The 26,262-nt window shown below is 51.5% G+C and overlaps 1 protein-coding gene across 3 annotated transcripts in view; it reads right to left on the bottom strand.

Moving 5' to 3' along the window:
* The window catches only part of PIK3R5 (phosphoinositide-3-kinase regulatory subunit 5), a 67,554-nt gene that overhangs the window by 14,695 nt on the left and 26,597 nt on the right, over window positions 1-26,262 (bottom strand). For 2 of the 3 annotated variants that reach the window (XM_064522477.1, XM_064522479.1), the window contains exons 2-7: window positions 17,232-17,341; window positions 7,335-7,435; window positions 5,677-5,745; window positions 4,665-4,803; window positions 1,688-1,757; window positions 65-239 (exon numbers count right to left, since the gene is read on the bottom strand). In XM_064522477.1, coding sequence (XP_064378547.1) covers window positions 65-239; window positions 1,688-1,757; window positions 4,665-4,803; window positions 5,677-5,745; window positions 7,335-7,435; window positions 17,232-17,328 — 651 coding nt within the window. In that variant the 5' untranslated portion in view covers window positions 17,329-17,341. Of the gene's footprint in view, window positions 1-64; window positions 240-1,687; window positions 1,758-4,664; window positions 4,804-5,676; window positions 5,746-7,334; window positions 7,436-17,231; window positions 17,342-18,948; window positions 19,139-26,262 lie in introns of those variants that run through there. The other variant, XM_064522478.1, reaches the window with a different exon arrangement.

Here is a 26,262-nt window from a genome sequence, read left to right as displayed (position 1 = left end):
CGTGCCGGGGTGCTGCGGCGCAGGTCGCACCATTCGCGGGCCTGGCGGGACAGGCAGTGCCTACCTTCAGGAGACGGCGCAGGCTGTCCAGGTCACAGCGGGTACCGAAGGTGGCCTGGTAGAGGTGCTCCAGCAGCACCAGGAGCGTGGTGCGCCGCGGCAGCTCGGGGGTGCTCAGCTTCTCTGCGATGGAGAGGAACTCGCTCTGCACCTCGGAGCGGTTGAGCAGCAGCACCGTGCTGGGGACGGAAGGGACAGCAGTTAGCCAGGCAGGCAGGCTCGTCCCATGGCACACGGGGGACACGAGACTCTCGGACGAATTCGCGCTAGATGGCAGTGTCCTCTCACGGTAGTGGCAGCCGGGCTCCAGGTCCGTGCAGGGTGCCAGACACGCAAGGCGAGATGATGAGCAGCCTCCGTCCTCCCCCTTGGGGCATCCCTCGCACACGTGTCACCTGCCGGGCTGGTGATACCTCCAGCCCCATAGCTGCTCAAGCAGCCCCAACCAGCTCCAGCCCAGCAGCCAGTTCTCCAAACTCAAAACACAGCAAGAGGAGAGGAGCAGGAAATTAAGAGGTCCCCCCAATATCTTCCTGCTGCTCCATGCCAGTCAGAGCACTGCTTCTGAGCTTTAAGGTGCTGCAAAGATTTAAGCTAGCTGAAGCACTCTGCTCTTGGCAGCGAGACCATGCAGGTATCATACAAGACGCCCATGCTGAGAGCAGCTGGATTAACATGCCTGAGGCAGGGGGGCTTCAGGGAAAGCTCTAGAATATTTGCTTCTAGCTCAGGGAATGGGCACAAGCTCTCCATAAGACCAAGGTTCAGTTTTGTGTATAGCTTTGTGCCAGTTTTTCAGGTTTTTAGGCAGATACAGCCATCTTGCTGTAAGCCCCCGATGGTCGCACTTGCACCAACGTAAGTGTGTGGAACGGGACGGCTGTACTGGGAAAGCACCACACCTGTATGAATGCGCCCAAGTGGGGTACATGTTGTTACAGCCGTATAGACAAACCCAGAGCTGCACAGCATATGTGGACAAGCCGAAAAAGCAAAACAGCCTTCCCACACAGAGCAGGGGTGGCTGCGCGAGAAGGACCGTCCCTCAGGCAGGGCACCCACAGCCTGGCCTCATTTTCCTATTTACAAATGAGGCGTGCTGGCAGGAAGAAAGGTGCAGCCCTTAAACAAGGTGCAAAGTTTGACTGCGTTCAGAGCTACAAAGCTTTAGTTAACCAAACATGAACCTCCAGCACTGCCACAGCTGGGAGAAGCTCACATTTCTCCCCCTTCGGGCCTGCTGCTCTGGAGCATGCAAACCAAACTGCCTCCTGGAAGTCTTCTAATGCCGAGATCAGCAGCTCTCTGGGAGGATGCTTTGCCTTCCCTGCCTGTTCACACCAGCTCTGCATCCCTGCAGGGAATAACGGACTCCGGGAGCTGCAGACCCTGACCCTGAGCTGCTGCGGGAAATACCACAGCCTCCTTTCCTCATCTCTGCTCTCCATCTCTTCTCTCCAGGAGCCCTGGCATCCACCACTACCTTTGAGATGCTGCTCACTACATCCTTGTTCCTGCTCTTTAATTAAGGCTGGCTGCGGAAAAGCGGCACGTGCCGGCGGAGAGGCTACAGGGATCAATACAAGCAGTGCCCAAGGAGGCTGAGCCCTGCCCTGCCCAAACTTACACAGTGGAGCTCTGGTGGCTCTTCAGGGGCAGCCCCTGCTCTGTCCTCACCAGCCTCTGGAATGAAATCCCTGCAGGAGAGAAAAGAGGACATGAGAGACAGCAACACCATGGACTGCTCTGCCTCAGGAGCACACCAGCTTCATCTTCTAGCATGGCCCTCACCAGGCTGAGCTGCAGGGGGGATGTGCTCACCTCATCCCTTAGCTCCTGGCCTGGGCAAGGAGGACTCACTGCCCCAAGCCCCCAGCCCTGAGGTTGGCAATCTCTCATAAATCCTGGTGGTGAAGAGAGAGGAGGTGCTGGAGCAGGAACGGATCAGGCCATGAGTGAGGGAGTGTTGAGGAGGAAAGGTTGGAAACACAAGGGATGGATGGAGGCGATGGGAGAGGAACCAGAAAGCAAGAAGGGAGAGCTGCCCAGTCCTCTGGAACCACAGCCCCTGCAACTGAGTGGCAATAGCAAAGCCTGTTTCACCCCTAAATGGCAGATGGATCAGGTGCATCTTAGAAACACATGCCTGGGAAAGATCCTGCGGCATCAAGGTCCAGCACCCTTATTACCGCAGGCAGCCACATCCCAGACTGTGCTGCTGCTCAGAGACCTGAGAGCAGCATCTGCAGGGAGCCCAGGACCCCTGGGTGCCCAGGGCCAGTCTCACTGGGCAGCTCGCAGTCCTCCACATGGGTTCTCTGACTACAGCTGCATTTACTACTCTTGCTCAGCAGAAAGTTCGGGCCCAGTTTGCAGATAATACCTATTGCATTCTTGGCAAATATTGATGGCTGTTTGTTCTTAGTTAATATTTACCCTCATCTCAATAAAAAGCTTTTGCTTTAGCCTCGTGGCAGGTCACGGAGCCTATGGAAGAAGAATAGGAGATCCCGGCCAAGTTTGCAGCGGAGGATGTAATTTCGCTGTTCTCGGCTCCAGCTGGCAGGGGAGAGGCTGCGGCCGGTGAGCAGCACTGGTCTCCCCTGGCACAATGTCACCTTCCCTGCTGCAACTTTTGGCGGGGTGTATTTGTAGGAAAGGAAAAGCCTTTGGATCAAAGTCCCCAGCTCAGGCAGCCCCAGGCAGCAGTGACAGCATAAGAGCAGGACACAGCAAAACCCCCACGGCACTGGGGTTTTCCCAGCAGTGGTTGTAACAGGCCCCCAATGGGTGTCACAGCAATAACTGACCAGGAAGGAGCTGGGGAAGCCCACAGTGCTTGCAGATCACCAGCCGGGCAGTAGCCGGGCAAATCCCCACCTTCAGACCAGACCTAGTTTGCCCAGCACCAGCCCCGGTCACATACAGGCTGCTCTGCAGGCAGAACCTGCCCCAACGCTCCTTCCCAGCCGGCCCCTTCCCACTCGCCCTGCGCTGCGGCAGCATGGGACAGGCGTCCGCACGCCTGTGCCTGGCCCACAGCTCCGAGCCAGAGGCTGGATGTCCACAGTGGCCCACCCTGGACCTCACACAACTGTCTCTGTTTCCGTAGAGACTTGCAAAAAGCAGGGTTTAAAGGAGGGGATCATCCCAATCTCCCCTCCGCATGCCACAGGATAAATCCATGCAGCCAATGTGCTGGTCCCGTGGATGCTGCAAATCTGCAGGCACAGGCGAAGCTGCGTGGGTCAGCCCTTCGCACTGCCTGGCGTTCCCGACCAGCGAGCCTTGAGCCAGGGCTAACACAGCCAGTTTGGTACCCACACTGGCCAAGCTCAACCTTTCAATCCTTGAAAGCATCTCTCCTTAAAAGCATCTTTCATCCAACCTGCACCTACCACCTTGCCCATCTCTGCCCAGCCAAAATCACCACGCAGCCCCCCAGCGCTGGCTAAGAGCCCTGCTGACACTGGCCCCGTGACTCATCCCTGGCTGCTGCTCACCCGCTCTGCATCTCCGCAGGACATTGCTGCAGGACTGCGGCAGCGTCCCCATGTTACGTGCCCTGTCAGCAGCCTGGGGAAGCATTGCTGGCCTCAGCTGCCAGCCCACACATCCATGCAAGCTCTCCTAAGTCCTGCTCGGAGGAGGTCTTGGTGTCACGGCCCCACACGGGGACTAAATAAGGGCTGAAATCTGCTCTAATATAGGACTATGTGGTAATGACTCTGCATGAGCCATCAAAAGATGGGAAGATTAGAAGAAAGAGCTTTTTAGAAATAAATGGAAGAGCTGCTCCATTGGGAACAACAGGACACATCCACAAGGAGTACTTAATTAAGAGAAGCACAGTTGCTGGTGATAGATGTGCCCAAAGCCACATCACAAGGCAGCGTCTCTGCTATAAGGAAACAGCTGGGGAGTCCCTCAGACCCTACAGAAATTTCCACGCAACAGCAGGCTCAAAGGCTAAAGACACCTTGATGCCAGTGAATGGACCCACTGTTATTACTCCAATTACGCACTGAATCACTGACCATCTCAAACAAAACCCCAAGCTCTGAGTGGCAGGTGGAAGGAGCCAGTACATGCTTTGCCATGCAAAAGACCCACCAGAGTGAAAGGCAGCCAGGAGGCAATTACCCTTTTTGCTAATCCATTCACGTCCAACAGGCCTGGGATGCTCCCACTACCTTGCATACATGGCAGCACTGAAAACAGCCATCCAACTCTGCTTCTCCAGATAAATCCAATCTCACCTTGTGCTGCACCACCAGGGTAAAACATTCAGAGGGTGCAGGGCAGAGCTTCTCATGTCCCAGAAAAGCCAAGGTGTAGGGGACGCAGAGCACAAGGTAAACAGACACCATGCTCAAACTGTGTGGGATTCATGGAAACAAGCGGAGTTTAAGACAGCAAGACCAGGAGAGTCTCAACCAGAAACATGGCCATGGCCAGTCCCAGCACTGGGCTTTTTTGCCGAGACCTGCAGAGCAGGCGCAACCTCAGCCCCTCGCTGTAGCGTGTCCCCAGGGAAAAGCCATGCCAGCACCACGTGAAGACTGTGCAGCGGAGTGGGAGCGCACGGGCAGGCTGTTTCTTACCTGGGGCCTTGAGCTCATCACTGATGAAGGTGAGCAGCTCCCGGAAGATATTGCAGTAGGGCACGGGCCAGGTGAGGAAGTTGTGGTAGATGCTGGCGGCCTTCAGGAGCAGGTCAGAGCCCGGAGGGAAGTGAGGAGCCTGCAGGGGATGGGGCAGGGGGAGCATGGTTAGAAATGGAGCAAGGGCACGTCTGAGCCACCACCTCCCTCAGCCTCTCCTCCCAGAGATGTCCAGGTTGCACAAGGCAATCACTGCCTAAGAAAGTGAGGGTCTAGAGTGGAAGCGGGAGAAGGAGGACCAGACCAGAGGTTTGCCATGGGACAGCCTGTCTTACTCCAAGGAAGGGTCAAAAACAACAACGACAACAAAAAAAAAAAACGCACACCATATGGCACAGCTACAAAAAGGCTTCATCCTTTTTGCATCTTCTGAACCTCTGTGCTATGGCTCATGTATGAGAGCCAGAGAGTTTTTCCTGATTATACATATAAATCTTTTTTTTTTTGATTTTAGACAATCAAAGATGAATCCCATTAAAGTCTGTGCTTTTGCAAGATCTGGCAGCAATGATTTCCTTGGGATAATGACACATTGTGCTAATAATAAAAAAAGTACTTCCTGTGAAAGCTGTGCTCCTTTTCATTAGAATTGCCTATATATTTTGCACAATTGTAAGGGACGATGAAAAATTTGCCTTCTCTGCACAGAAATACTGTCTGACTCTTTCTGACAGACCCGTCTTTAAATTCAAAGACTCCCATTTAACTCACATTAAAAAATGGGAGCTCATTTTCTTCTACCTCTCACAGCTTGTGCAACAGTTGCCTAGTCTTGATCCCTGTAGGCCTGTACTGGACCTTTTTTGAGATGAATTGATCAAAGCAGACCGTGATCTTTCGGATGAAAACCACCCAGATATACGTGACAGTCCTGCTCAGCTCCCACGGGTCTCAGTTCCTGTGTCTCCCGGGGAGTCGGGGTTAAACCACATTTACCAGCCTCAGGACTTACATACAGAACCGCATAGTAGAAAAGCAGAGCCAGTGGAGTCACGAGATCGTAGTCACACTTCTCCTGGACCTGTAGGAAATAGCCCAAGGGCAGAAGGATGAGCTGGGCTCCTTGCCTCAAGCATTACCCAAACGCTTCCTCCGAGGTGCTGGGGCCTCCCCAGTAATGCCACCAAGTGCCCAACCCTGCACCATCACGTCCCTACCCTCATCCGATGGGAAGCACTCGCCTCCAAGGGAAAATAACCACAAAAGCACAATAATCCACACCAACCAGGCAAGCAGGTCAGCACACACTGCCTCTCTGCCTTTCCGCTTGGGAAGGTGCATGCAGCCGAGCGCCCAACCCTCAGACACCTTCAATCTTTGTGGAGCCACACAAAATTTTAGGAAAGCGGCTCAAAGGGGGCAAGTTGGAGAGGCAAAGTCAGGCAGGCCGGCAGCCCAGCCCCTGCAAGCGGCTTGCAAAACCAGGCAGCACAGTGCCAAATCAGAAATCAGGCCAAATCAGGCATTTTTGCCACAGTCTTCATCAGTGAAGACACAGCAGAATTACTTCAGAGGGATATAGTGATGACTCAAGAATACACTTGCAAACACTATCTCCCCTCATTTGTGAGCAGAGCACAAAGTGCAATACACCCCCAAATTTGTCCACGATTAGCTCAATTCTAGCCGTTAAAAAAGAAGAAAAATCAGGTGTGTGTGTGTGGGGGTTGTTAGTCTTGTTAGTTTGTATCGGTTCTTTCTCCCAGATTGCCGTATTTTCCAGACTTCCTCTGAAGCCTGGCAGCTAGACCGCACTTCTTCCATGAAGAATGAAAGGCAACATTTACTCAATCACATGAATCCCAGCGCTGAGGCTTTAGGAGAAACGCCAGTGTTCCCTGCCACATCAAGGGATCCCTCGGAGGTCTTCCCAGACATGTCTTGATGTGACCCTGCTTAACTGGGCCACATCGCGCTTTCCCATCACGTGATGGGACCGTGGCAGGCCGATGCGGTCAGCCCCACCGGCGTTTCGCCCCCCTGCTTCACTTGACCTGCCCGTTGCTGCAAGGCTGACCTGCACTCGGCAGAGCAGTGCTCACTCTCGGTCCCAAAACGACAGCTAGTCCTAGCTCTGCAGGAAGCTAAGCAGAGCCACAGCGGAGTTTCCATTAAAAACAACAGGAAACCTTCAATTTGCTCTGAATTGGACTAGTGACTCCCACCACCGGGAAGGCAGTGGAAAGGCCAGCTCCATCCATGCAGCAGCCCTCCCGGGAGGGCTCGGTCCCCATGCAGGCTGTGCGAGGGCCAGCACCCGAGCAGTGCGTTGGGAACCCAAACCTCTTCCCCTGGGATCTGCGGTGCAATTTGAAGAGCAGCTCAGGTTTTCCCTTGCAGCCCCATGTGCCAGGACATAGGGGGCTGCTCTGGATGGAGCTGACACTGTCTCAAACCCGGTAGCAACGGGGGCTGATGAAATTTCCATTAGATAGGGCAGACCTCACAGCCTTACCCAGCCCTGCTGATACCAGTAGAGGAACAGCAGCTAAAGAGCCAAGGGCACGTATCCATCATGCATCCATAACAAACATCGGTGAGGTGGAAAAGCATCCTTCAAGCCAGGAGGAAGCCAGGCTCCCCCCTCCTCCCTGGTGGCCCCAGACTCACCTCTTTGGCTTTGCTGAGGATTTTCTCCACGAGGATGAGGTAGTTTCCCGCATCTCGGCTGACCAGCTCCTGAAGGCTCCAGCAGTTCAGGCACAGACCAGCTAGGAGGGAGACAGAGAGCAGCTGTGATTCACCCCTGGGTTCAAGAGGTTCGCAGGAGGGATGCACATGAATGGGCCAAGGCGAAGGTGTTTGCTGCCTGTGTGGTGTCACTGTGGAGGAAGAAACTATGTGCCCTCACTCTGGAGGGGTCTTATCTCTGCTGATGGTTTTATCTCGGCAGCATCGCATTATGCCTGAGTGTCTTCTTGCTGTTACTCACATCACCAAACACACATAGCCCAGTTCAGTGCCTCTCCACCAGAGAGAGGCTAATTCACCAAAGTCTCTGCGCTGCTGCATGTCTACAGCAGAGGTCAGAGGGATGCACGCGACACAGGCTTGGGTTAAACATGCCCATGCTCCTTGTGGGAGCTTCTGAAGACAAAAAAATCCTGTCTTAACACAGAAAGCTTGCTAGTTCAATCCCCTAACTTGTTGTGCTCTGGCTCAAATGCCCCATGGACATTATCACAACCGCTAGACCTGCTGCGGAGATGCACCACGCCCTGCACACAACACCTCGAACAAGACCCAGGCCTCAAATGTGCCTGCAGAGGTATTGTGGGCTGCCAGGGCCATGCTCAGGAGGTGCCATGCTCCCATCCCTGCCAGCTAATTGCTTTTCATCCTTCGGCATTAGAGCCAGCTCCCTCCTGCAGACACAGTCACCGAGAAACCAAGACAGTTGGAGCAAGATGACCTAGACGTTGTCACCAATTCACCAACCTATTCCTAGAAGTCATTGCACTGACAGCTCACATAAGAACTTTTATTAAGCCTTGCTAGCATTTATTCTAGCTCCTCAGCCCCTCCAAAGTGTTATTAAAGGTGTGTGTATTTATATATATAAAGAGAGAGAGACAGAGACACCAAATATTGAGAGAGGAGAGTTGCCATGCAAAGGGATGGAGGATCCTTCACCCAGGTTGATCAAAATCCCCTTTCACCTCCATCCGCAGGCACCTGCTGGGACACAACCGATGACAAAGGCCCAAGGTGTTTCCCGAGGCCTTGCCTCTTCCTGGCTCAGCAGCTGGTCTGGGGCCACCTCCACCCTAACACCTCTTAGATGGGCTTAGAGGAAAGGATCAGTGTGAAGGCCACCACAGCTCCTCTATTCAGCTCTGAGTGTACGCTCCAGGGGCATATCCTGGCCTGCAGAGTGAGAAGGACCGAGTAACACAACCGCTGGGAACGGAGCAGCAACCCGCCTCATCCTCTCCAGGGCCTCGGGCCCTGGTCACAGCCCCATGGAGAAAAGCGCTTGGGGATGGGAAGATGCCACATGCATTCAGTCTTTCCTTGTCCTGCAGTGATCCCCTCCTACACCCAGTCCTGCCCCAGGGCATCTCAACCGCTGGTGGCGATGAAGCCAATGGTTCCCATAAAAAATGTTTGGATGGATTTTGAGCATGATCTTGAGCTCAAAAATGGCCCCAAGGCCATGGCAGACAGCATGCCTTGGTAACAGGATTCCTCAGCTCTGGATTGCCTGACAGCCAATGAGGCGAGGGGACACTTCCAATCTACCAAGTAGATGTAGTGCTGACATTGCCGCGCTCGGCCCACAGAGCAATCCGGAAGGTGTCAGGGCTCCTCCGCGCTCAGTCAACACGAAGCAAAGAGAAGAGAGACAGAGCATCTCCCACTGCAGAGAAGTGGGACTAACGATCAAAGAGGAAAAATAAACATAAATCCAGCCACACTTAACTCAGATGTTCTATTAAGTGGCACAGAAATGTAGGAAAAGCATCAACCCTTGTGTGCTGGCTGCAACACTGGAGTTAACAAGGAAAAAAAATAATACTGTGAGCTGCCAACACCTCCCCGGCCAGCCCCAAACTGCCTTTGGAAGAAGGATGATGACAAGACAGGTTACAAACACAATCTTCATTTTTCTCCTCCATGAACAAGCATTTACTCATTGCGACACACACTGTTATTTCTATAGCTTTATGCCTAAGCTCACGGTTGAACTAATGGGGCAGGAGCTTTCCCCTGCGGGAAAGCCCCCCCACTGCCATGCAACATTTTACTTTCGATGAATCAACATTTTCCAGTAGAGAAAGATCCTGCTGGAAACTTTCCAGCAGGAGCTCCGATATATTCGCTTTGGGTCTGAGGCCAGAAACAGCATCGTAGAGCAGTTCCTCCCTTTGCGCAAACACACGCACAAATACATCTACCAGCTGCCTCATCGACAGCCACTGCATTGGGCAGGGGACCTCTGATAACAGCCTGTAACTTCATGGCCAAGCATAAGTATATGAGCAAGATTAATTACAGTTGCAATTTACTGTGCCTGCAGTACTGCCTGCATCTTGCTGGGTTTGTTTACACCCAAAATGCTCTCGACGTGGCCTTATATTGCAATACCTAGTCTACAAAGACACAGTCGCAGCGATTTGCCAATTCAAACACGTTCCTGTTTTCCTTTCAACCACTTTCCTCTCCTAAGTCAGCGTAACTGCACGAAGTCCTGTCTCCGCTTCGGAGGACTCTGGCTCCGGCAGACTGCTCAAGTAAATCAATGTTGTCCTAGAGCGTGGCGTCCTCCAGGGAAAGCCCCAGGACTTGTGAGATTTTTCAAGAAAATAACTGTCCCAGCAGAAGTGGTCAGAGCTGCCAGGAACTTTGCTGAACTCGGCAGGCAGTGGTTGGGCTATCGCAGCGCTGGGGACACCCTGGACCCGCCCCACGTCGCCTGCAGGGTCGGCACAGATTATTTCAAGCCCGTTGTGTGTGGGAGCCAGAGCGAGCCGAGCCATGCCAGCTCCTCGCCAGTGCGAAAGGAGAAGTCTGGCAGCACAGAGCAGGATTAGCAAGAGCGGCAGGGCTGGATTTCATCTCCGTGCGTCGCCAGACGAGGAGAACGCCGCTTCCTGCGCGAGTGTAACCACAAACACAAATAGCCCAGCAAGACGCAGGCTCTTTCCTTCCTCTCAGCTCTAGCAAGAGAGGAGGAAATTGCGGCAGCGCTCGCTGTGTTGTGCCGGACCGAACGGTACGGAGGAAGACGCGCTGAGCTCCTTCCCCACCGAGCAGCCGGGGCAAACCCGCAGCGAAGAGGCGAGGGGAGAAGGGAAGGTAGCAGGGACGTGGGGAGGCCTCGAGGGAAGTATTGCAAATATCATTCAGGCCTGAGGTCTTGCAGGGCATTTCTGGGTCTGCTACAGGAACCTAGGGCTCAAGCACAAGGACGCGGCAATGGTATATTTGAGTGACACATCAGTGCAATCAGAGGAATTTCAGTTTAACTCACAGTCACGTCAAAGAGCCGGGAATTACCCACAATCCGAACACCTCCATGAGGCAGAAAGTTGCAAGGGTCTGAGCTCCTAAATTTGGCAAAGCATCATTATTCGAGGCAAAAAACAGCTGAGCCCTTGCTAAAACCACTCTCAAACACAAAACATTACGGCTCTGAAATCCCTGGACACAACATATAAAGACCACGGAGCAAAGCGAAGTGTCCGGTGCCACCAGGCATCAGTCAGGATGGGGGACAGAGACCTCGGTGGGAACTGCCTTCCCTCACCACTGCACCTTCCCTCCACACGCGGCCTAGCTGAGCACCCGCTTCCTCAGTGCCGTGAGCAGAATTAGTCCCCGGAGCCATATTCCCTGCAGCCAGGCTAATAAAGATATTTGGGCATCGAGCATGATGCTCCTCCTGTGCAGGAAGGAGACGCTTCATGGCAAATCCCTGCTCGGTCCTCGTGGAGGTGCCACGCCATGCACCGAGGACACGGTGGGAGCTGCGGCATCCGGAGGGGTTTTTTTATGAACTGCAAGGCAGCACCGGTTTTATTCCTGAGGGCCAGAACAGGCCAGGGAGAGACTGCAGGCAGGCAAGAAACCAAATCCAGAGTTAGATTTGCATATTCATCCCCTGTGCTCAGGGCAGCCAAGCAGATGGGTCCCGCTGCTGGTTTGTTGCAATGGCAAATTGTGTCACCGTGCCGGGTCAGACCACAAATGCCAGGACCAGCCTGGGACAAGTGTTTTTCATCACATCAAATTAGCACAGGGCAACAGCACATCTCAGTGGTTTTCCTTGACTCCAGATGTTAAATTTTTACATGCCTGATCTCAGCAAGTCACCAAGGCAACGAAGAGTGACAGGTTTTTATAGAGGGTGGAATTGCCCTCTGGAAATACCCCGCGGGCTCCCTCGCTGCCTGTAGAGGAAACCAGCCCCACCAGACCACGCCAGGCATCCTGCCCGCAGCGGGCAGCCGCCCCATTGGGGCTGGCGAGTGAAGGATGCGTGCCCTGGACACGCGGAGATCTTGAACCACTGCCAACCTCTCTCCTGGACTTTGCACTCACCCTTTAATTCTTGCAAAACCATTTCTCACCATGAGACCCAAGGGAAGCCCCGGAGCAGCAGGGTGTGGGTGCAGCTTGGGATGCCCTTGGATGTCTCCCCTGAGCCCCTGCAGCAGGGCCAGCGGAGAGGTGCTCTCGCCCATCACTCTCAGCAGGAGCCGTTTTCCGTTACAGTCTCTCTAGCAAGTCATGCGCGTGCTGGAAAGTCCTGTGTTGGTGGGGAAACCCTCTTCGCACCTTACTGATCTAAAGCCATTAGCAAGGCAGGGTTTGCATAGCTCAGTCAGGTGCCTCTCAGCTGAGGGAAGCGGAAAGTAAAGTCACACAAGCAAACCACTCCATTTAACATCTTAAAGGAAACTGGTCCATCCGAGAGCTGCTTGCAAGGAGTGACCTGCTCTCTCCCGGCTGCGAAAGCGAAGCAGAGTCCCGACACGCTCATCACAGGCGAGCTCCAATCCTGCGGAGCAAAGGTGGCAAGATCAGCTCTTACAAACGCACCTTGTGCAGGGGGTGGGAACCAGGAGCCCCCAAACTGTACAGGTTTGTCACATGCGGCATTGGAGACCTCTCCGCAGGACCAGCCGAGCCGCTAAAAGACCGCACGCATCCAGCCTGTCCTCCGCTCAGCCGTTTTGATCCAGTGCTGCTTATTCTCTTTATATGTAAGGAAAGAGTCAGATGGATCTGTCCTCAACGCAGGCAGCCCAGAGCGCTTCGCAGCTCGTGGCCCGGCCACAGGAAGGTTGGACTGGCACACACGGAGCCGCAGCAGAAGGGGGATGAAACTGGTTATCCCAACTGTCCAAACAAGCCCAGACCAGGATACTTCTGGCGTGAACCCCGACATAAGACACTGCACTTCTTATTTGCCGGAGGCAGCAGGGAAAGCCCAGTGCAATATAGGGTTCACCAATACGCACCTCTGCTACCTGATCCGGAGAAAAATCTCCCTCTGGGAGCCCAAAACCTTGGAGCAGGGACCCCAGCGCAGCTCCGAGCACGGCCCCAGCCCACGCGCGAGGCTGTGCCAGGGCACCGGCGCAGCAGCCCACAAGCCCCCGGCGCTCGCGGAAGAGGAACTTCAGCACGCTCGGTGTTTTCACTTTGATCGCTATCGGCACCAAGCAAGATTACGGCATGGTGCCTCGAGCCGAGCGGCAGCAGGGCGAAGGCCCCGTGGGTGGCTTCGGAAGGATGAGGCTTGAAGATTTCTTTTCTGAGAACTGTACCGAGATGCTCTCTCCTCCCAGAGCAGCTCCTTCCTGACTTTGGCAGCTGCGGTTGACATTTCCCCTTCACTGCTCTTTACAGGGGGCAACTGTCAACTCTAAAAAGAAATAACAAATGCACCATCTCCCTGCGTCCACGGACTGCAAGCCGGGCATCCTCACGAACGGCTCCCGGTGCTATCAGAGATGACACAGGCCGAGCAGGTGAAAAGAAAGAAGAGACTTCTCCATTTCCTCCCTCTCCCAGGCCCTGGTCCCTTCGTTTCCTCTACGTCATTGCTACTGCCATAAGAATAAGGTGATTTTCTCCAAGGGGCTGCCCAGAACTGCCAACATCTCACTGGTTAAAGGAACAGAGTGAATCTAAGACCCACTCAAAAAGGAGAATTTGGCCCCATGGGAAACACACAGGAATCGCTTTCCAGGATCAAGCACTGAGCTCAAGAAAATATACCCTGAAAAGAGCTGTTTAGTTGTAAGGTAGAGCACCCAAAGTGAGACTTAACTGGACCGTCGACTCCAGGGTCAGATCTGCAGCTCCTATTTCCCGAGAGGCGACTTCGAGCCACCTGCACACGGCACCCCAGCACCTTGTAGGGCTGCACCCACCCTTGGCACTTAACCCCCACTGGGCCCAGCCTCTGCCTGCCCCAGGGTTCATTCGCAAGTTCTGCAGGGTGCCAGGACAAGCATTTCTGCTACTCTTTTAATCCAAAGAAAAGCTCTCGGTGGCCCTGGGGTCAGGAGCAGCTCCATGACTGATCGCAGTCCCCCAGACCCAAAAGCATGCAGCTCTCCATCACGCGATGGGACACATGCACCAGTATCTTGGTGCTCACAGAGCAAGGCCAGCCACAGGCTAAGCACGTTGCTTTTGGAAACAAAGTGACTTCTGCCCATAAGGGACGGGCTATCAGCACAGCGTGGGGAGGGCAGCCTGGATTGCAGTGATCACAGAATCACAGAATGGTTGAGGTTGGAAGGGAACTCTGGAGATCATCTAGTCCAACCTCCCTGCTCAGGCGGGGTTACCTGCAGCACATTGCCCAGGACCATGTCCGGACAGCTTTTGAGCATCTCCAAGGATGGATCTCAGTAAGAAAAACCCATCGCAAGCCTGGGGCAATGGGTTCAAAAGTTAAAATTTGCAGGGTGTAGAAACAAATGCGCTTTAATTCTGCAGGTATTGCTGGAAGTACTTCAGACGTTGCATTTTGTTACTAACCTGGAGTATCCCCATAGAGATTTCTGCTTGTTCCCCATACAGATATTAATCTGACTGCAGTGAAGCGCTGCCATACATTTCCTTAGTCAGAGCTGAACAAACCGAACACCCTGCACATAGCATCCAACCCTCCTCTTGGTCTCCAGCTCACCTACAATCTGCCAGCATCCTTCAGCCTTCCTGGCTCGCACGCAACCCCACCCCAGGGATGCAACAGCACCTCACCATCTCTGCTCGACATGCCGCTGCTTACACACACCCATGCTCCCCATCAGCTCCGGGTCCACCACGATACCCCAGCTCTTTTTGCACCTCCAGTTCCCCAGGACAGCCTCCCCATGCTGGCAGCAGCCTGCCCTTTGCTGGGCACTCTCCTCCACAAAATGCACTGTTTCACTGCTCACCAGCAAGCCCCTTGCCCAACCGGCAAGCAATGAAGTTTTTTTCTCCCTTTAGCACACACTGATTTTATTATCATTTCTCCAGCAGTGCAGAGGAAGGCAAACAAGCAGCTCTCTGAGGCCTCTACAAGGAAAAGGACCTATTCTTTTCCATCACTTGCCTATCACAGAGGACTTTTTTTTTTTTTTTTTTGCACACGAGTCAGATGCAATTAATTTTAATTTGGTTCCTCCAATAAGTCAAACAGTTCAGGAAATATTTTCTTCAGCCAACTTTGGATTGGTGCTATTTAGCCCACAGACCCCACCACAGGCAGGCTCAGGGTGCAAAGCTGTGATGGCTAGAGCATTGCCAGTTTTCCTCCTTACTAACTTCACAAACCTCAGCTATTCAGTCACCTATTTCTGCGGGGAGAAGATGACGTATCGGAAGTGATTACTCAGCCACTCTGGAGCAACCTCCTGTAAAATTGTGTAAAAATAAACATTAAATAATTCAGAATGGAACAAAATTCTAGTGAGGTTCCAACCCAAAAAGCTGCAGTCTGGAGTGCATTACTTTACTGTTCAGAAATGGTGAAAAGGAGGGGAAAGCAAATAAATTGGGAAATAAAAGTGATATAAGAAGTTAAAAAGTAGAAAGGAGAAGGCTACTGCACAGTTAAGAACAAGATGGAAGGATTCATTAAATACATGAGGAACAGAGACTTGCCTTAAATAACAGCCTAGATCTGATACAAGACAAGGATAAAACAGTCACTTGTAACACAGGAAAGGCAGAAAATTGAAAACATTTCTGCTCTGTTTTTGAAAAGAAATAGGACATCTTATTAGGGGGTGCACATAGATATCTGCATCATCTTCTTTCTTCCCAAATCATGTATGTTATTGCAACAACAAAATATTTCCCCAGTTGCAACTGAGTAGGATGTGAAACAGCAGCTCTTCAAAGCAAACATGTAAAGAGTCAGCAGGACTAGATAACCCACATCCAAGAGCACTAAAAGACTTGGCTGAGAAAGCCTGCCCCAGGGTCTGTCCAGAAAAGGTACCCTCAGGCAGGGGAACAGCACGGTTATTAACATTGCATCCACCACTGACTACAGAAACCAGGGTTTGTTGGTCACACTGAACATTTTTGGCAAGAACACAAACGTGTTTGATGAAAGGGAACTTTCTGATGTGAAAAATGTCTGAGATTCTCCTAGGAATGCCAGATCACTTTGCCAAACCTGCAAAGTCTAGTGGACCGAAAGCCAGCAGGCTGATAGATAGCGGAAAATCATTTGGAACGGGGAATCATCAGGCTGTTTCTAACAGAGGCCACCACCAGCTAATCTCAGCCCCACAAGGTCTTACTTTTGCTAATGAGTTAGACAAATTACGAAGAAGTCACTTTCTAAAGGCAACCCCAGTACAAACAACACTGAGGGTCTAGGATTACATGAGGGTGAAGTTTGTGAGTGACACAGAAATTGATTAATTATAATAACGGGAAGAGGTGAGTTACCCAGAGCACAGTGAACTGCTTGGCAAGGTGGATGCCTTTGAACATGCACTTTAACGGTGCCAAAAGCAAGGCTGCACTTCCAGGAACAACGAACGTAGGTCGCATTTCAGGGATTGCTTCCCACAATATGGGGAGACCAAAAGGACTCAGGAGCTCTGGGTGATAACAGCAGGAACTAAGTTCCTGGAGTGATGCTACAGCATGAAGAGTTGGCACCACTCCTGTGGGTATGAGAAAAGGAGCACAGGTAGAGAGAGATTACTCCAGTATACAGCAGCAGGTAGGATACTGTTTGCAGCTCTTTCATGATATACAGGTAAATGGAAAAGCACAGGGGTTCAAAAAAAGAGCTGCACAGACAATAAGTAGTCTGGATTTAAGAGCCCCCCAAATTAGTTTCATTTCTTTTATCCACAAGACCAGGAGGTGCTTTAATTGCAGCATAAAGTGCTAGTATGAGAAAGAGCTGGGAAAGTGTCATATTCAAAAACAACTTCTACTGTGCATTGTTGCCTTGCCCTCGCCACCACCATCCTGAATACCCTCACAGCCCTCTCAGCATAGCTCAGGTCCTTATGGCCAACAGTAGCTGAGCTAGATTTAAATAAGACAGATATAACACTTGTTTCTGACAATGCAGCAGAGATATGCCCATAGGTTTTGAGATACACTTGTATCAAAGCAAGGCAAGGCTGGCTGGTTAAACAAAAAGCATTTCCTCATGGTGAAAAGCAAAAGACTCCTTCTCTTTCCAGCTCATGCAGGGACGACTGGCAGGATGCACAACTTCTCCGCCAGGTCTTTCTCTATGCAAGACCCAACACAAATTGTTCAGCATCTTGGTGCATCTTCCCACAGCAACGAGAAGTGCAGGAAGAGGAACTGGGCTGGATCCAACCTCTAACTTCAAACCTTGAAAGAGAAAAAAGGCTTCCGAGCCCCTAGTAATCCCAGCAGGTTGCTCCTAACCAAGTGCTCAGGTAGGCTGGCAACAGGAGGGCAAATCATGCAAATGGAGACAGAAGAATAGAAGAGCCTGGCCTCGTCGAGGCTGTCAGGGAAGTGAGGCTGGCTCGGGGCCATCAGGTCACCTACCCGCCCATCTGCTGGAGACAGCATCTCTGCTAAGGCCATGTAGACATCTTTCCAGTGCGTGATAGATCCTGTCCTCCGTACACGTGGTGTGCTGCATTTTAATTCATCTCCTAAAGAGAGAAAAGGAAGAAAGTTAGCTTACCAGGCCTTTAGTTAAGAGCAAGGAAGAAGGCACTGAAACACTTTCTTAGTGCAGACAGGATGGTCCAGGCAATGGGCCTGTTACTGACTCCTGGCACCCTTTCCAACTGCAAAGCCAACAACGTGCACCCCTCTGGTAGCTGTCATCTTCCACTCTGCTCCCAACCATGGCAAAGAAAAGGAGGTGCACACATTTGTGACTTAATTGCCAGGAAGGCCAACGGGCTTGCAACCTCCTCCTGGACCTGCCAATGCACGTCTGCATTCTCAGTTTCCGCTGGTGGGATCGAGCGAGTCTCGCTCACGTGTCTGTGGCAAGGAGGTAATCTTGGGTTAGTCTCCACTGAAGATAACACCACAAGAGATTAGAACTGCAACACTTTGCAATGGGCTTGGATGGTAAAAGACACAGATGACCCCAAGCTCCTACCGTCTGCATTATGCAGGGATCATTTTTGATGGCTGTGGTGTCCACTGGTGGTGGTCACAAACCCCAAGCGCTAGCCGTACAACAGCAGGACCAGCCGAGAGAGCTGCGTGCACTGCCTCCATCACTGTCACTTTGCTGCTGTGCAGCCACCATGAAGGAAAGGTCCAGGTGCCTCTCTGGCAACGCAGGAAAATACTGGGGGGACCAGGCTGAGCATATTGTCAGCCCAAACACCAGAGGATGTTGTGAAAGAGCGGATTGCATGCCTGGCTGCACATTTTTCACAATCCAGCTGTATGTCTCACCTCTCCTCCAGCGCTCAGGGTACAAACCTAATCCTTGGGCTGGCAAGACTTTGGGGAAGATTTTATCTCACTTCATTCAAAAGTACCAGCCCAGGGCCCTGAAAATAAAACCAACTTGCTCAGAACGTTTGAGTACAGCAGCAGTCGCACACCTGCCTCTTCTGCGAGCAATCAAAGAGATGCCCAGCAGAGAGAGGTTTCCTTCTTCCCTGCATTGGGCACGCACGTCTTCTCTCCCAGCACACTGTGAAGAGTCTCTCTTACGGACTCTTTGCTTCTTGATTAAAAGCAACACAAATACACAAAAAATAATCCAGAAAAGAGAAATAAAACCTGCCAACACCGGAAAAAACATCAGCTGAGGGGGCCTTTGCTTTCATCCAGGCCAGCACATTCCTCTACCTATGCCACATGCTCCTGCTCAGACTGTTCCCAGAGTTCCCCCCAAATACTTGATTCTCTGCTTATTCTGGTAAGGTTTGATTCCCTGGGTACTCAGTGGCAGGTGGGCCATCACAGCTTCCCACCTCCACCCCAAGAGGAGCAAAAGCTGCTGTTATCTCAGCAGAGTCTCCACCAGATCCCTGCTGCCCCCAGCCTTCCTCTTGCCTTCGTGGCATGGGAGGAGGCATTTCAGCACAGCCACCTCCGTCTGAGCTTCATTCCTGGCAATTTCCTGAGATGGCTCTGTAAAGCTGCGTCTGGATCCTGGGGCTCCCCGGTAGCCGAGGGAGCTTGGCAAGCCATATCCAGCCCTGCTGCTCATCCTTCTGATGCTTGAGAAAAGCCACAAACAGCTCCAAACGAGTGAAAGACAAACCCACAATAAGGAAACACTGACCTGCCAAGTGCAAGCTCTCTCCTTCACTCTGAAGAGGCTCATGGATTCCTGCTACTAGTTTCCTACCGTCCCAGCCTGTAACTCCAGTCTTTGCCGAAAGTTTTATACATCCAGAGTCTGGATGAGGAGCGCCCGAGAAGGGCTCTGCCGAGGCGGGGAGGTGCGCAGGACTGAATGAGCGGAGAATTTGCACATCAGCATCTTAGTCATGACTTGTGGCAAGAGGAAAGCAGTGACTAAGAGCCCAGCATGACTCATAAGCACCCTTTACAACACCCAACTCACAAAAATACACCTCCTTGCATGTCAGCGTGTTTTAAAGCACAGCTCAGTCATCAGAGGGGACCGCACTCCCGCCTCACGTTCTGCGAGCTCCGGACAGGTACCACGCCACCCCAGTGACCCCTTCCCTGATGCCTCTCGTATCCCAACAGAGAACAGGAAGGAAATTTAAGGGCAAAACATTACAGACATAATATCATAACTTTCAAACCACAAAACACAGATTCTTCGTCTGTTATTTTCCTTACACAGATCGCACATAGATCTAAACCTTTTCACTCGAGGCGGTGTTTGTTGAAGCATTGTTCATAGGAGGGGACTCAGTTTGTCCACCACAACCTAGCATAAACTTTTCAGTCTCTTCCACTGTTTTTTCCCCAAACTCTCCCTTCCTTCTCACCCACACTGTGTGAAATGACAAGGCAGGGGACAGTTCTGGAGGACGTAATCAGACTTTCCAAATAACTCTGTTAAATATCCCAAGAGCACTAGAGAAAAGCAAGGGCTGAGGTCAAGGTTTTTGAAAGTGTTGCAAAGGAGCGACCTATCAGGGTGTTTAAGTGCTGAGCATCTCTGAAAAAAAATCTGGCTCCTCTTCATCTCTCTCCAACTAGGCTCCCAGTACTGGAGCTGCTAAATCAAGAGCTCCTTTGGCAGAACTGCAGGCTGGCTCATGAATATGCCTGTGCAAGGTATTCGGTGCAGGTGGAAGGGACCACGCAAACACTGTGCGGTAAACTGCCTGTGGTGACATTTCACAATGCTACCGGAGCAAATGCTGAGAACAGTCATGCCCCAGCACCCTTCTGGGATGCCCACGTCACCAAGGTTCGCTGCCGCTCTGCGCATTTCCAAGCAGAACAACACGTTACAAGAGACGAGGGTTTCCCTGCCTTCTCCCCACGTGTCAGGTATGTTCTTGGGAGCCAGTACAAGAACCCAGGGAAGAAAAAAGGTTTTTGAGGTATGAATTAAGAGAAAACCGTGGAGAAGAGAAAGACCTTCCAATGTCAGGTTGTCACAAATCTCCTGACAGCAGCTCTGCAGGCAGTGTGACATGGTGCACACATATCTGTTCAACCCCCATATGAGGGCTCAAGAGATATTGCAGGAAGGGAGAGGACAACACAACAGTTTTGAGGAACATTGTCTGGCAAGGACTGAACACCACCCTTGAACAAGGTGCTAACTACCTCTCTTTAGAGAGCATATTTGCATATGGAAAAGTGTGGCTCAACTCCACTGCCTCTCCTGCCCTGCACAGTCATGGTAGGTGTTGAGCTCAGTAGACAGAAAGGCTTTATCCCACCACACATCACCAGTGCATTGGATCCCAGCCCTACAAAACCTGCTACGAGACTTCAAGCCCCAGACATTCTCCCTCTACAAGGGCGTCAGCTTCCCTCCTTCAGTAACTTTGCCCCTCAGAAGCAGCCTCCGAGCACTGCACAAGCCACAGGCTTGCCATTTAAGAGGCAGGGAAGCCAAGAATCGTAAAAGTTAAGTGAGTTCCCTGCTGTGCCACAGTGACTTGTGGCAGTGAGAGCAGAAGGCAAGTCTTCAGCTCTCCAGGCATGTTCCTTACCCTCCATGCCATCCTCCTGCCATCTGCAGTCCCAGGACAATCGAAAAGGACTGGCTTCTGAAAGAAGATGACAAGATCTCACCTAGACAGGCTCCCCACCACCTTGCATTGCTCCGGTCCACAGAAGTAGCCGATCAGCCAAGACACCTACCACTGCCTGTCACAGTAAATCCCTTCTGCTCCGTCTCCCGCACAGGACGGCTGTCCACCGTCAGTGGGGCGCATCCACGAACCGCCCTGACGGAGGCAGCAAGAGGAACTGACAGAGACCGAGAGGGGAACTGGGAAGCTGGGAACCACAACTAGGAGGATGACCTGCTCGCAAGCAGCTACAGGACGAGGCAGGCAGAAAACAAGGCTTGTTCTAGTCAGCGTTACATCATGTCGGTTATGTTACAGCACTCTCAGCCACAGCAGCGACAAAATTTAAGCTCCATGGTTTCCTTGGGAACAGAGGGTTATTAAAAACAACTTGCCCCAAGGTTTTCCCCTGTTTTGTCTTGTTTTTGGCACGTGACTGACATTCAGCAATGTCACAGGCATGCAGCAGAGCTGAAGCTGACCTCCACAAGGCCTGGATGCCCCAAAGTTACTTGGGAATTTACTAACAAGAAACAAGTTTGACGAATTCAAACTAAAATCAGTGAGAAAGGGCAGAGTGCAACAAAGTGTAGTGTAGACAGTTTCTTAGAAAATTTCTTAGAAAATTTGTGAAGTTTTCAGAGCACCTTCCATGGACGCAAAAGTCTTTGGAGGGTTTCCAATCGAGATCACTTAGTTTGTCTTCATTCATCACTATTTGTCACAGTTAAAAAGATGGACAGAAAAGTTATATTTTTCCTATTAAAAAACATCAAATATGAAAACATGTATCCATCCATTGGTGAAAAGGGAGAATTTGATGATCATCATTTTTAGATTTTCCACTTGTCCCACCTTGAGGCAGAAGGTTTGCCAAAAACTCAGTTTTCAAAGAATATGAAAACAAAAAAAAGAAAAGAAAGAAAACCAAACCATAAGACTATATTTTCCTGCTGTCTTGTGAAGCCTGAGGCTGTGGTGCACTCTCAGGGTGCCACAGCTCCATGGCAGGGGTTTTCTGCTCAGCTGGGGCAGACTGCAGTTCCCCCACTCACCTTCATGGCTCTGGGACTTTTCCTTTCATGACTTCTCTCCTGCTCAGTGTCAGAGGAAAGGAGAACCCCTCAAGTCCTTCCTGCCTCCAGGATGAAGCTGCCCTATGACAAGAGGGCCCTGCTGTGCTCACGGCAGCCAAGTTGGGGAGATGACTTTGGCCATTAGCAGTTACCACGTGGTCAGGCCAGGACATACGGGGATCATGAATCCAGGGTCACACAAGGGCTCTATTGCAAGGAGAGGCACTTTTCTTGTATTGAAGCCCACATGGGTCCTAACTCCAACATCCAAAGGACCTTCTCTGATCTCCTCCTATTGTGGTGGAGCCCAAGACACCACCATTGGATGGGAACAGAGAAAGAGAGCTCAGAGATCAAACATGACGCTGGTGTTCCCAAGTGAAGCAGTGAAGGGAATTAGACCACCCCTGCAGAGAAACCAGCTGCCTCCGACCTCAGAGGCAGGGCAATTCCCTGCCTGCCCACCCCAGCTGGCTCCAGCATGTTGTCTCGGGAAGGCACCGCCCCGGCATCCTTCTCTGCTCAAATCCACCTCCCTCACGGGAGGAAAACCAGGCAGCCATGTCATAAGCTGAGATTTCCCCTTCCAGGGCAGTAAATCCCAGCAGCACCTCCTCAAGACATTCATGGGCCGGAAAGGACCTGGCTGAAAGTTCTCTGCCTCTGGGGGGACCCTGCAGCAGGGAGGCACAGCATCACTTTGCCTGGGCTGGAGAAAGCCCCCAGGTACCTTTGCGGCAGGATAACGCCCTTTCCTGCCCCAATTGTTCTTAGGCTGCTGGCTGAGCATCCAAGGCAGGAAACAGGAGAGGAAAAACAAGCCCCCAGCCCAGGGGATTGGTTCGGAAACAAGCTGCCCAGGTTCACTGGCAGATGCAGTCGGTGAAGGACATGGGCTGCCTTGCAGAGATGCTCACTCACAGGACAGCAGAAGGATCTGGCTCAGTACTTGGCTCACAGTTGTAGCAGAGCTTAGGGCACCAGGGACAAAACAGCAAGAAGCTAGATGTGACTAAAGAAAGAGGAGGCTGGCTGATGCTAGAATGGAAGGAGAACCACTTAATTTGAAATTAAAGCAATCTGATTCTAGCTAGTGAGTTTTCGTTGCTGTTGTTTGTTTGTTTTTTGTTTTTCCCCCAGGGAAGATTCTCATACAAGCACATCAGCAGGGACCCCAGCGAGCTCATCATCTCCCTCAAGCAACATTTCAACTTTCTTCCTTCTGCATTTCCTCCCAAACGGGTGAGTGGGGAATAGGGCAGCACTGGTGCCCTCAGAGACACGTCCCCACTGTAGCAAGGGGGGTGGATATGTGGTTGTGCAGCACAGCAGAGTAGAGCGCACGCATGATACCTGCTGCTCCAATGAAAGTATCTGTTATTCTTAGATTACAGAAGAAATCTTGGTTTTAACCCTTCTTGTCTTGCAAGATTTTACTGCCTCCTCTACACCCTGTATGGGAGCCAAAGATAGAAACTCAGAGCAAAGAGACGGAGCAACTGAAGGCAGCCTTTGTAGAAATCAGGGGCCGAGATGGGAAGAACCTGAAATTTTGAAGATTGAAACTTCAGCCACTGTCTGTTTACCTCTCAAGTAAGTGCCGTGCATCAAAGAACAGCGAGATGAAGGTGATAAGATGTTCGTTCAAACCACACAAAGGCAGCGTATCAAAAGATCCAGGAGGCAACTGGTTTGACAAACATCCTTTCAGGGTGCTCGCAAAGGAAAGCATACCATCCAAACACCCCAGCACCGTGTTATTTCCTTATAGGGCCACAGCTTCCTGTCCTGGTGAGCTGGGACGAAAGCTGCTCTTACCTCAAGGCCTCCAAGCAGCCTGAGGAGATGCAGCACACCAGGCCATGGAGGGGACCGTGAGTGACCTTCACTCCTCAGACCACAAAACCCAAGCTCCAGGGAGCCTCGACTCCCCAAATCAATTAAAAAAAAAAAAAAAAAAAATCAGGCAACAGAGATGTGACACAGGTCTTTTCAAAAACTGGCTGGCAAGTCCCAGATCAAGCCATCACTGAATCCTGGGCACAGAAAAACCAATGGAAACTAACCAAAGAGGCTGCACAGAGCAAATGCAAGAGGAATCTGCTCAGGCATCAGTACCCATAGCTCCACAAATCCACCTGTACGTGTCCTCACCCACCCATGCCACACTGGCTTGCTGAGATCATCGCAAACACCACAGCAGGATAGTGGTACGGGCTTGTGTGGTTTAGGACTGAAAAACCTGTCATTAACTCTAATTTCTTAAGTAGTCAATGGTAGCTGGGCTGGAGCACCGCAGGGACTGCTCCCTCTTCCCTTCTATAAAGCAAGGCGTCAGATTACTTGGAACAGGTCAAATTACAAACATGAATCACAGCAAGGTCCCCACGATGCTGACTGCTGTGCTTACACATAGCAAAAGCCTACCAACAGGCAAAATAAAACCAGCAGGAAAAGGATGTACTGTTATCCCCCTCCTTTTTTGGGGTGGGAAGGGAGGAAAGGAAGAGGAGGCAAAAAATTAAGCAACTTCTCCCAGGACACAAAGGAAAGCTGAAGCAGAAACTAAACTATAATGCTGTCTTGCCAAACCCAGCTCCACCACCTCTTACCATCCAGTTTGTCAAGGGACACAGGAGAAGCATTAGGGCATGCAGCTGCCTCATTCACACTCTACTCCAAGGAGGAACATGAACATCTTAGGGACAGGTCTCTGGGCAAGGCACACCCAGAGCAGAATTTAGGGGTAAGCAAAGCACACAGGCTGTCAGGAAGGGGCAGCAGGACAGGAGCACCCGGCAAGAGGCAGGAAAGGCAGGCGAAGGGGCGACCAGATGCACCTGGAGTCAAAGCTGTGAATGCTTGCTGCCATCAGGGTGAAGGAACCACCAGTGAAGAAACTGGAGCAGAAACAGCTCCAAGCAGCAACACAGACTCAGGGATTCAGTGGTGAGGATCCACAATACAAGTCTACAGGAAGCAACACACGTCAAGGAGGGAAGTCAGAGGGTTCAGACAGAAAGGCACCAAGTGGCACACTGGTGATAAAGACATCGGGGCCAAGCTAGTTTTTCAGAAGACCAAAGCTGCTGAACAGTCAATGGGGCATTGGGCTAAACAGACAGCACAGGAAACACCTCCTGGACTCGTGGGGCATCTGGGTGGTCCAGTGACCACATCGATGCCCAAAACTACAGCCAGGAATGAGCGGTACCAGCTATCACTGGCAACTCTGCATTCAAGGTGTCCAAGAACTGCTACAGAGATATGCCTCTGCTGGGAAGGATAGGACTGCCTGCTGGGAGATCCCAACAGCATCTGAAGCAACAAATTTCTTGAACAGCTCTGGAAGGAAGCTTTTCGCAGCAATTAGCTGCCAGCTCTGGGATGGCTGGATAAAGACTGCATGTAATAGATAAGCAACAAATGATTATATGAACCGACAGCCTTAAAACTGGTGTGGGATTTTCAAATAAAATGGGATTCTGAGCAAACTGCAGCATTTGGAAGTGAAATGGAAGACAGGGGTTTAGGCAGGTTCATCTCAAAGAGGAACATAAAACCTGTAGTACAAGGAGATAACATGCTTCTGGAATAACCATGCTAAGGGGTGTTACTCCACCACAGAAATGGAGCAGGTAAACCCTACTATGCTAACAGTAAGGAAGATCTGCTTTATTACTGGTAAAATCCTCCTTGGGAAGGAGAGAGGTGCCAGCCTGGCAGCTCCCTTGATATAAAGATCTTCAGGGTACAGCAGCGCAGAGCACTGCGGGAGTTGAGTCCTCCTTGAGCAGGAGGGCAATTTTGTTATGTTGCCGAACTGCAAAGACTCATTTATACCAGAAATGGTGAGAATTGGAAAGCTTACTAAGACTTAGAGCTCACCACTTGTTCTCACCATGTCTGAGAACCTGGCTGAATGAGAGACTCCCACCACAGAGCAGGGAAAGCACCTAACGTACAAAAGCGGTTTCGGAGTCCTTTTAATATTGAACTGCATCTACAGAAGTTTGCACAAATGGGGCAAAGCAGCACCCAGGTTTTATGCCCAGGTAAGGCTGCCAGGTCCCTGGCAGGTGGCTGGGCATCTCCACACTGGGCAAAGCACGTCCATAGAAGACAGGCGGTAGGTGCAGCTCTTTGCAACAGTGGAGGAAGAGGGGCTCAACACAGCCCAAGAAAGCCGAAACGTGAGGTGTGATTCATCTCACCAAACTGCAGACAGCTGAATTCAGACACCTCCTTGTGAACTAGTCACCTGGCTGTCCTGGAAAATTTCAGCTCATG

The sequence above is a fragment of the Dromaius novaehollandiae genome, chromosome 18, assembly GCF_036370855.1.
Source record: "Dromaius novaehollandiae isolate bDroNov1 chromosome 18, bDroNov1.hap1, whole genome shotgun sequence".
Classification (NCBI taxonomy): domain Eukaryota; kingdom Metazoa; phylum Chordata; class Aves; order Casuariiformes; family Dromaiidae; genus Dromaius; species Dromaius novaehollandiae.
This window is presented reverse-complemented; position numbering and strand designations above follow the sequence as displayed.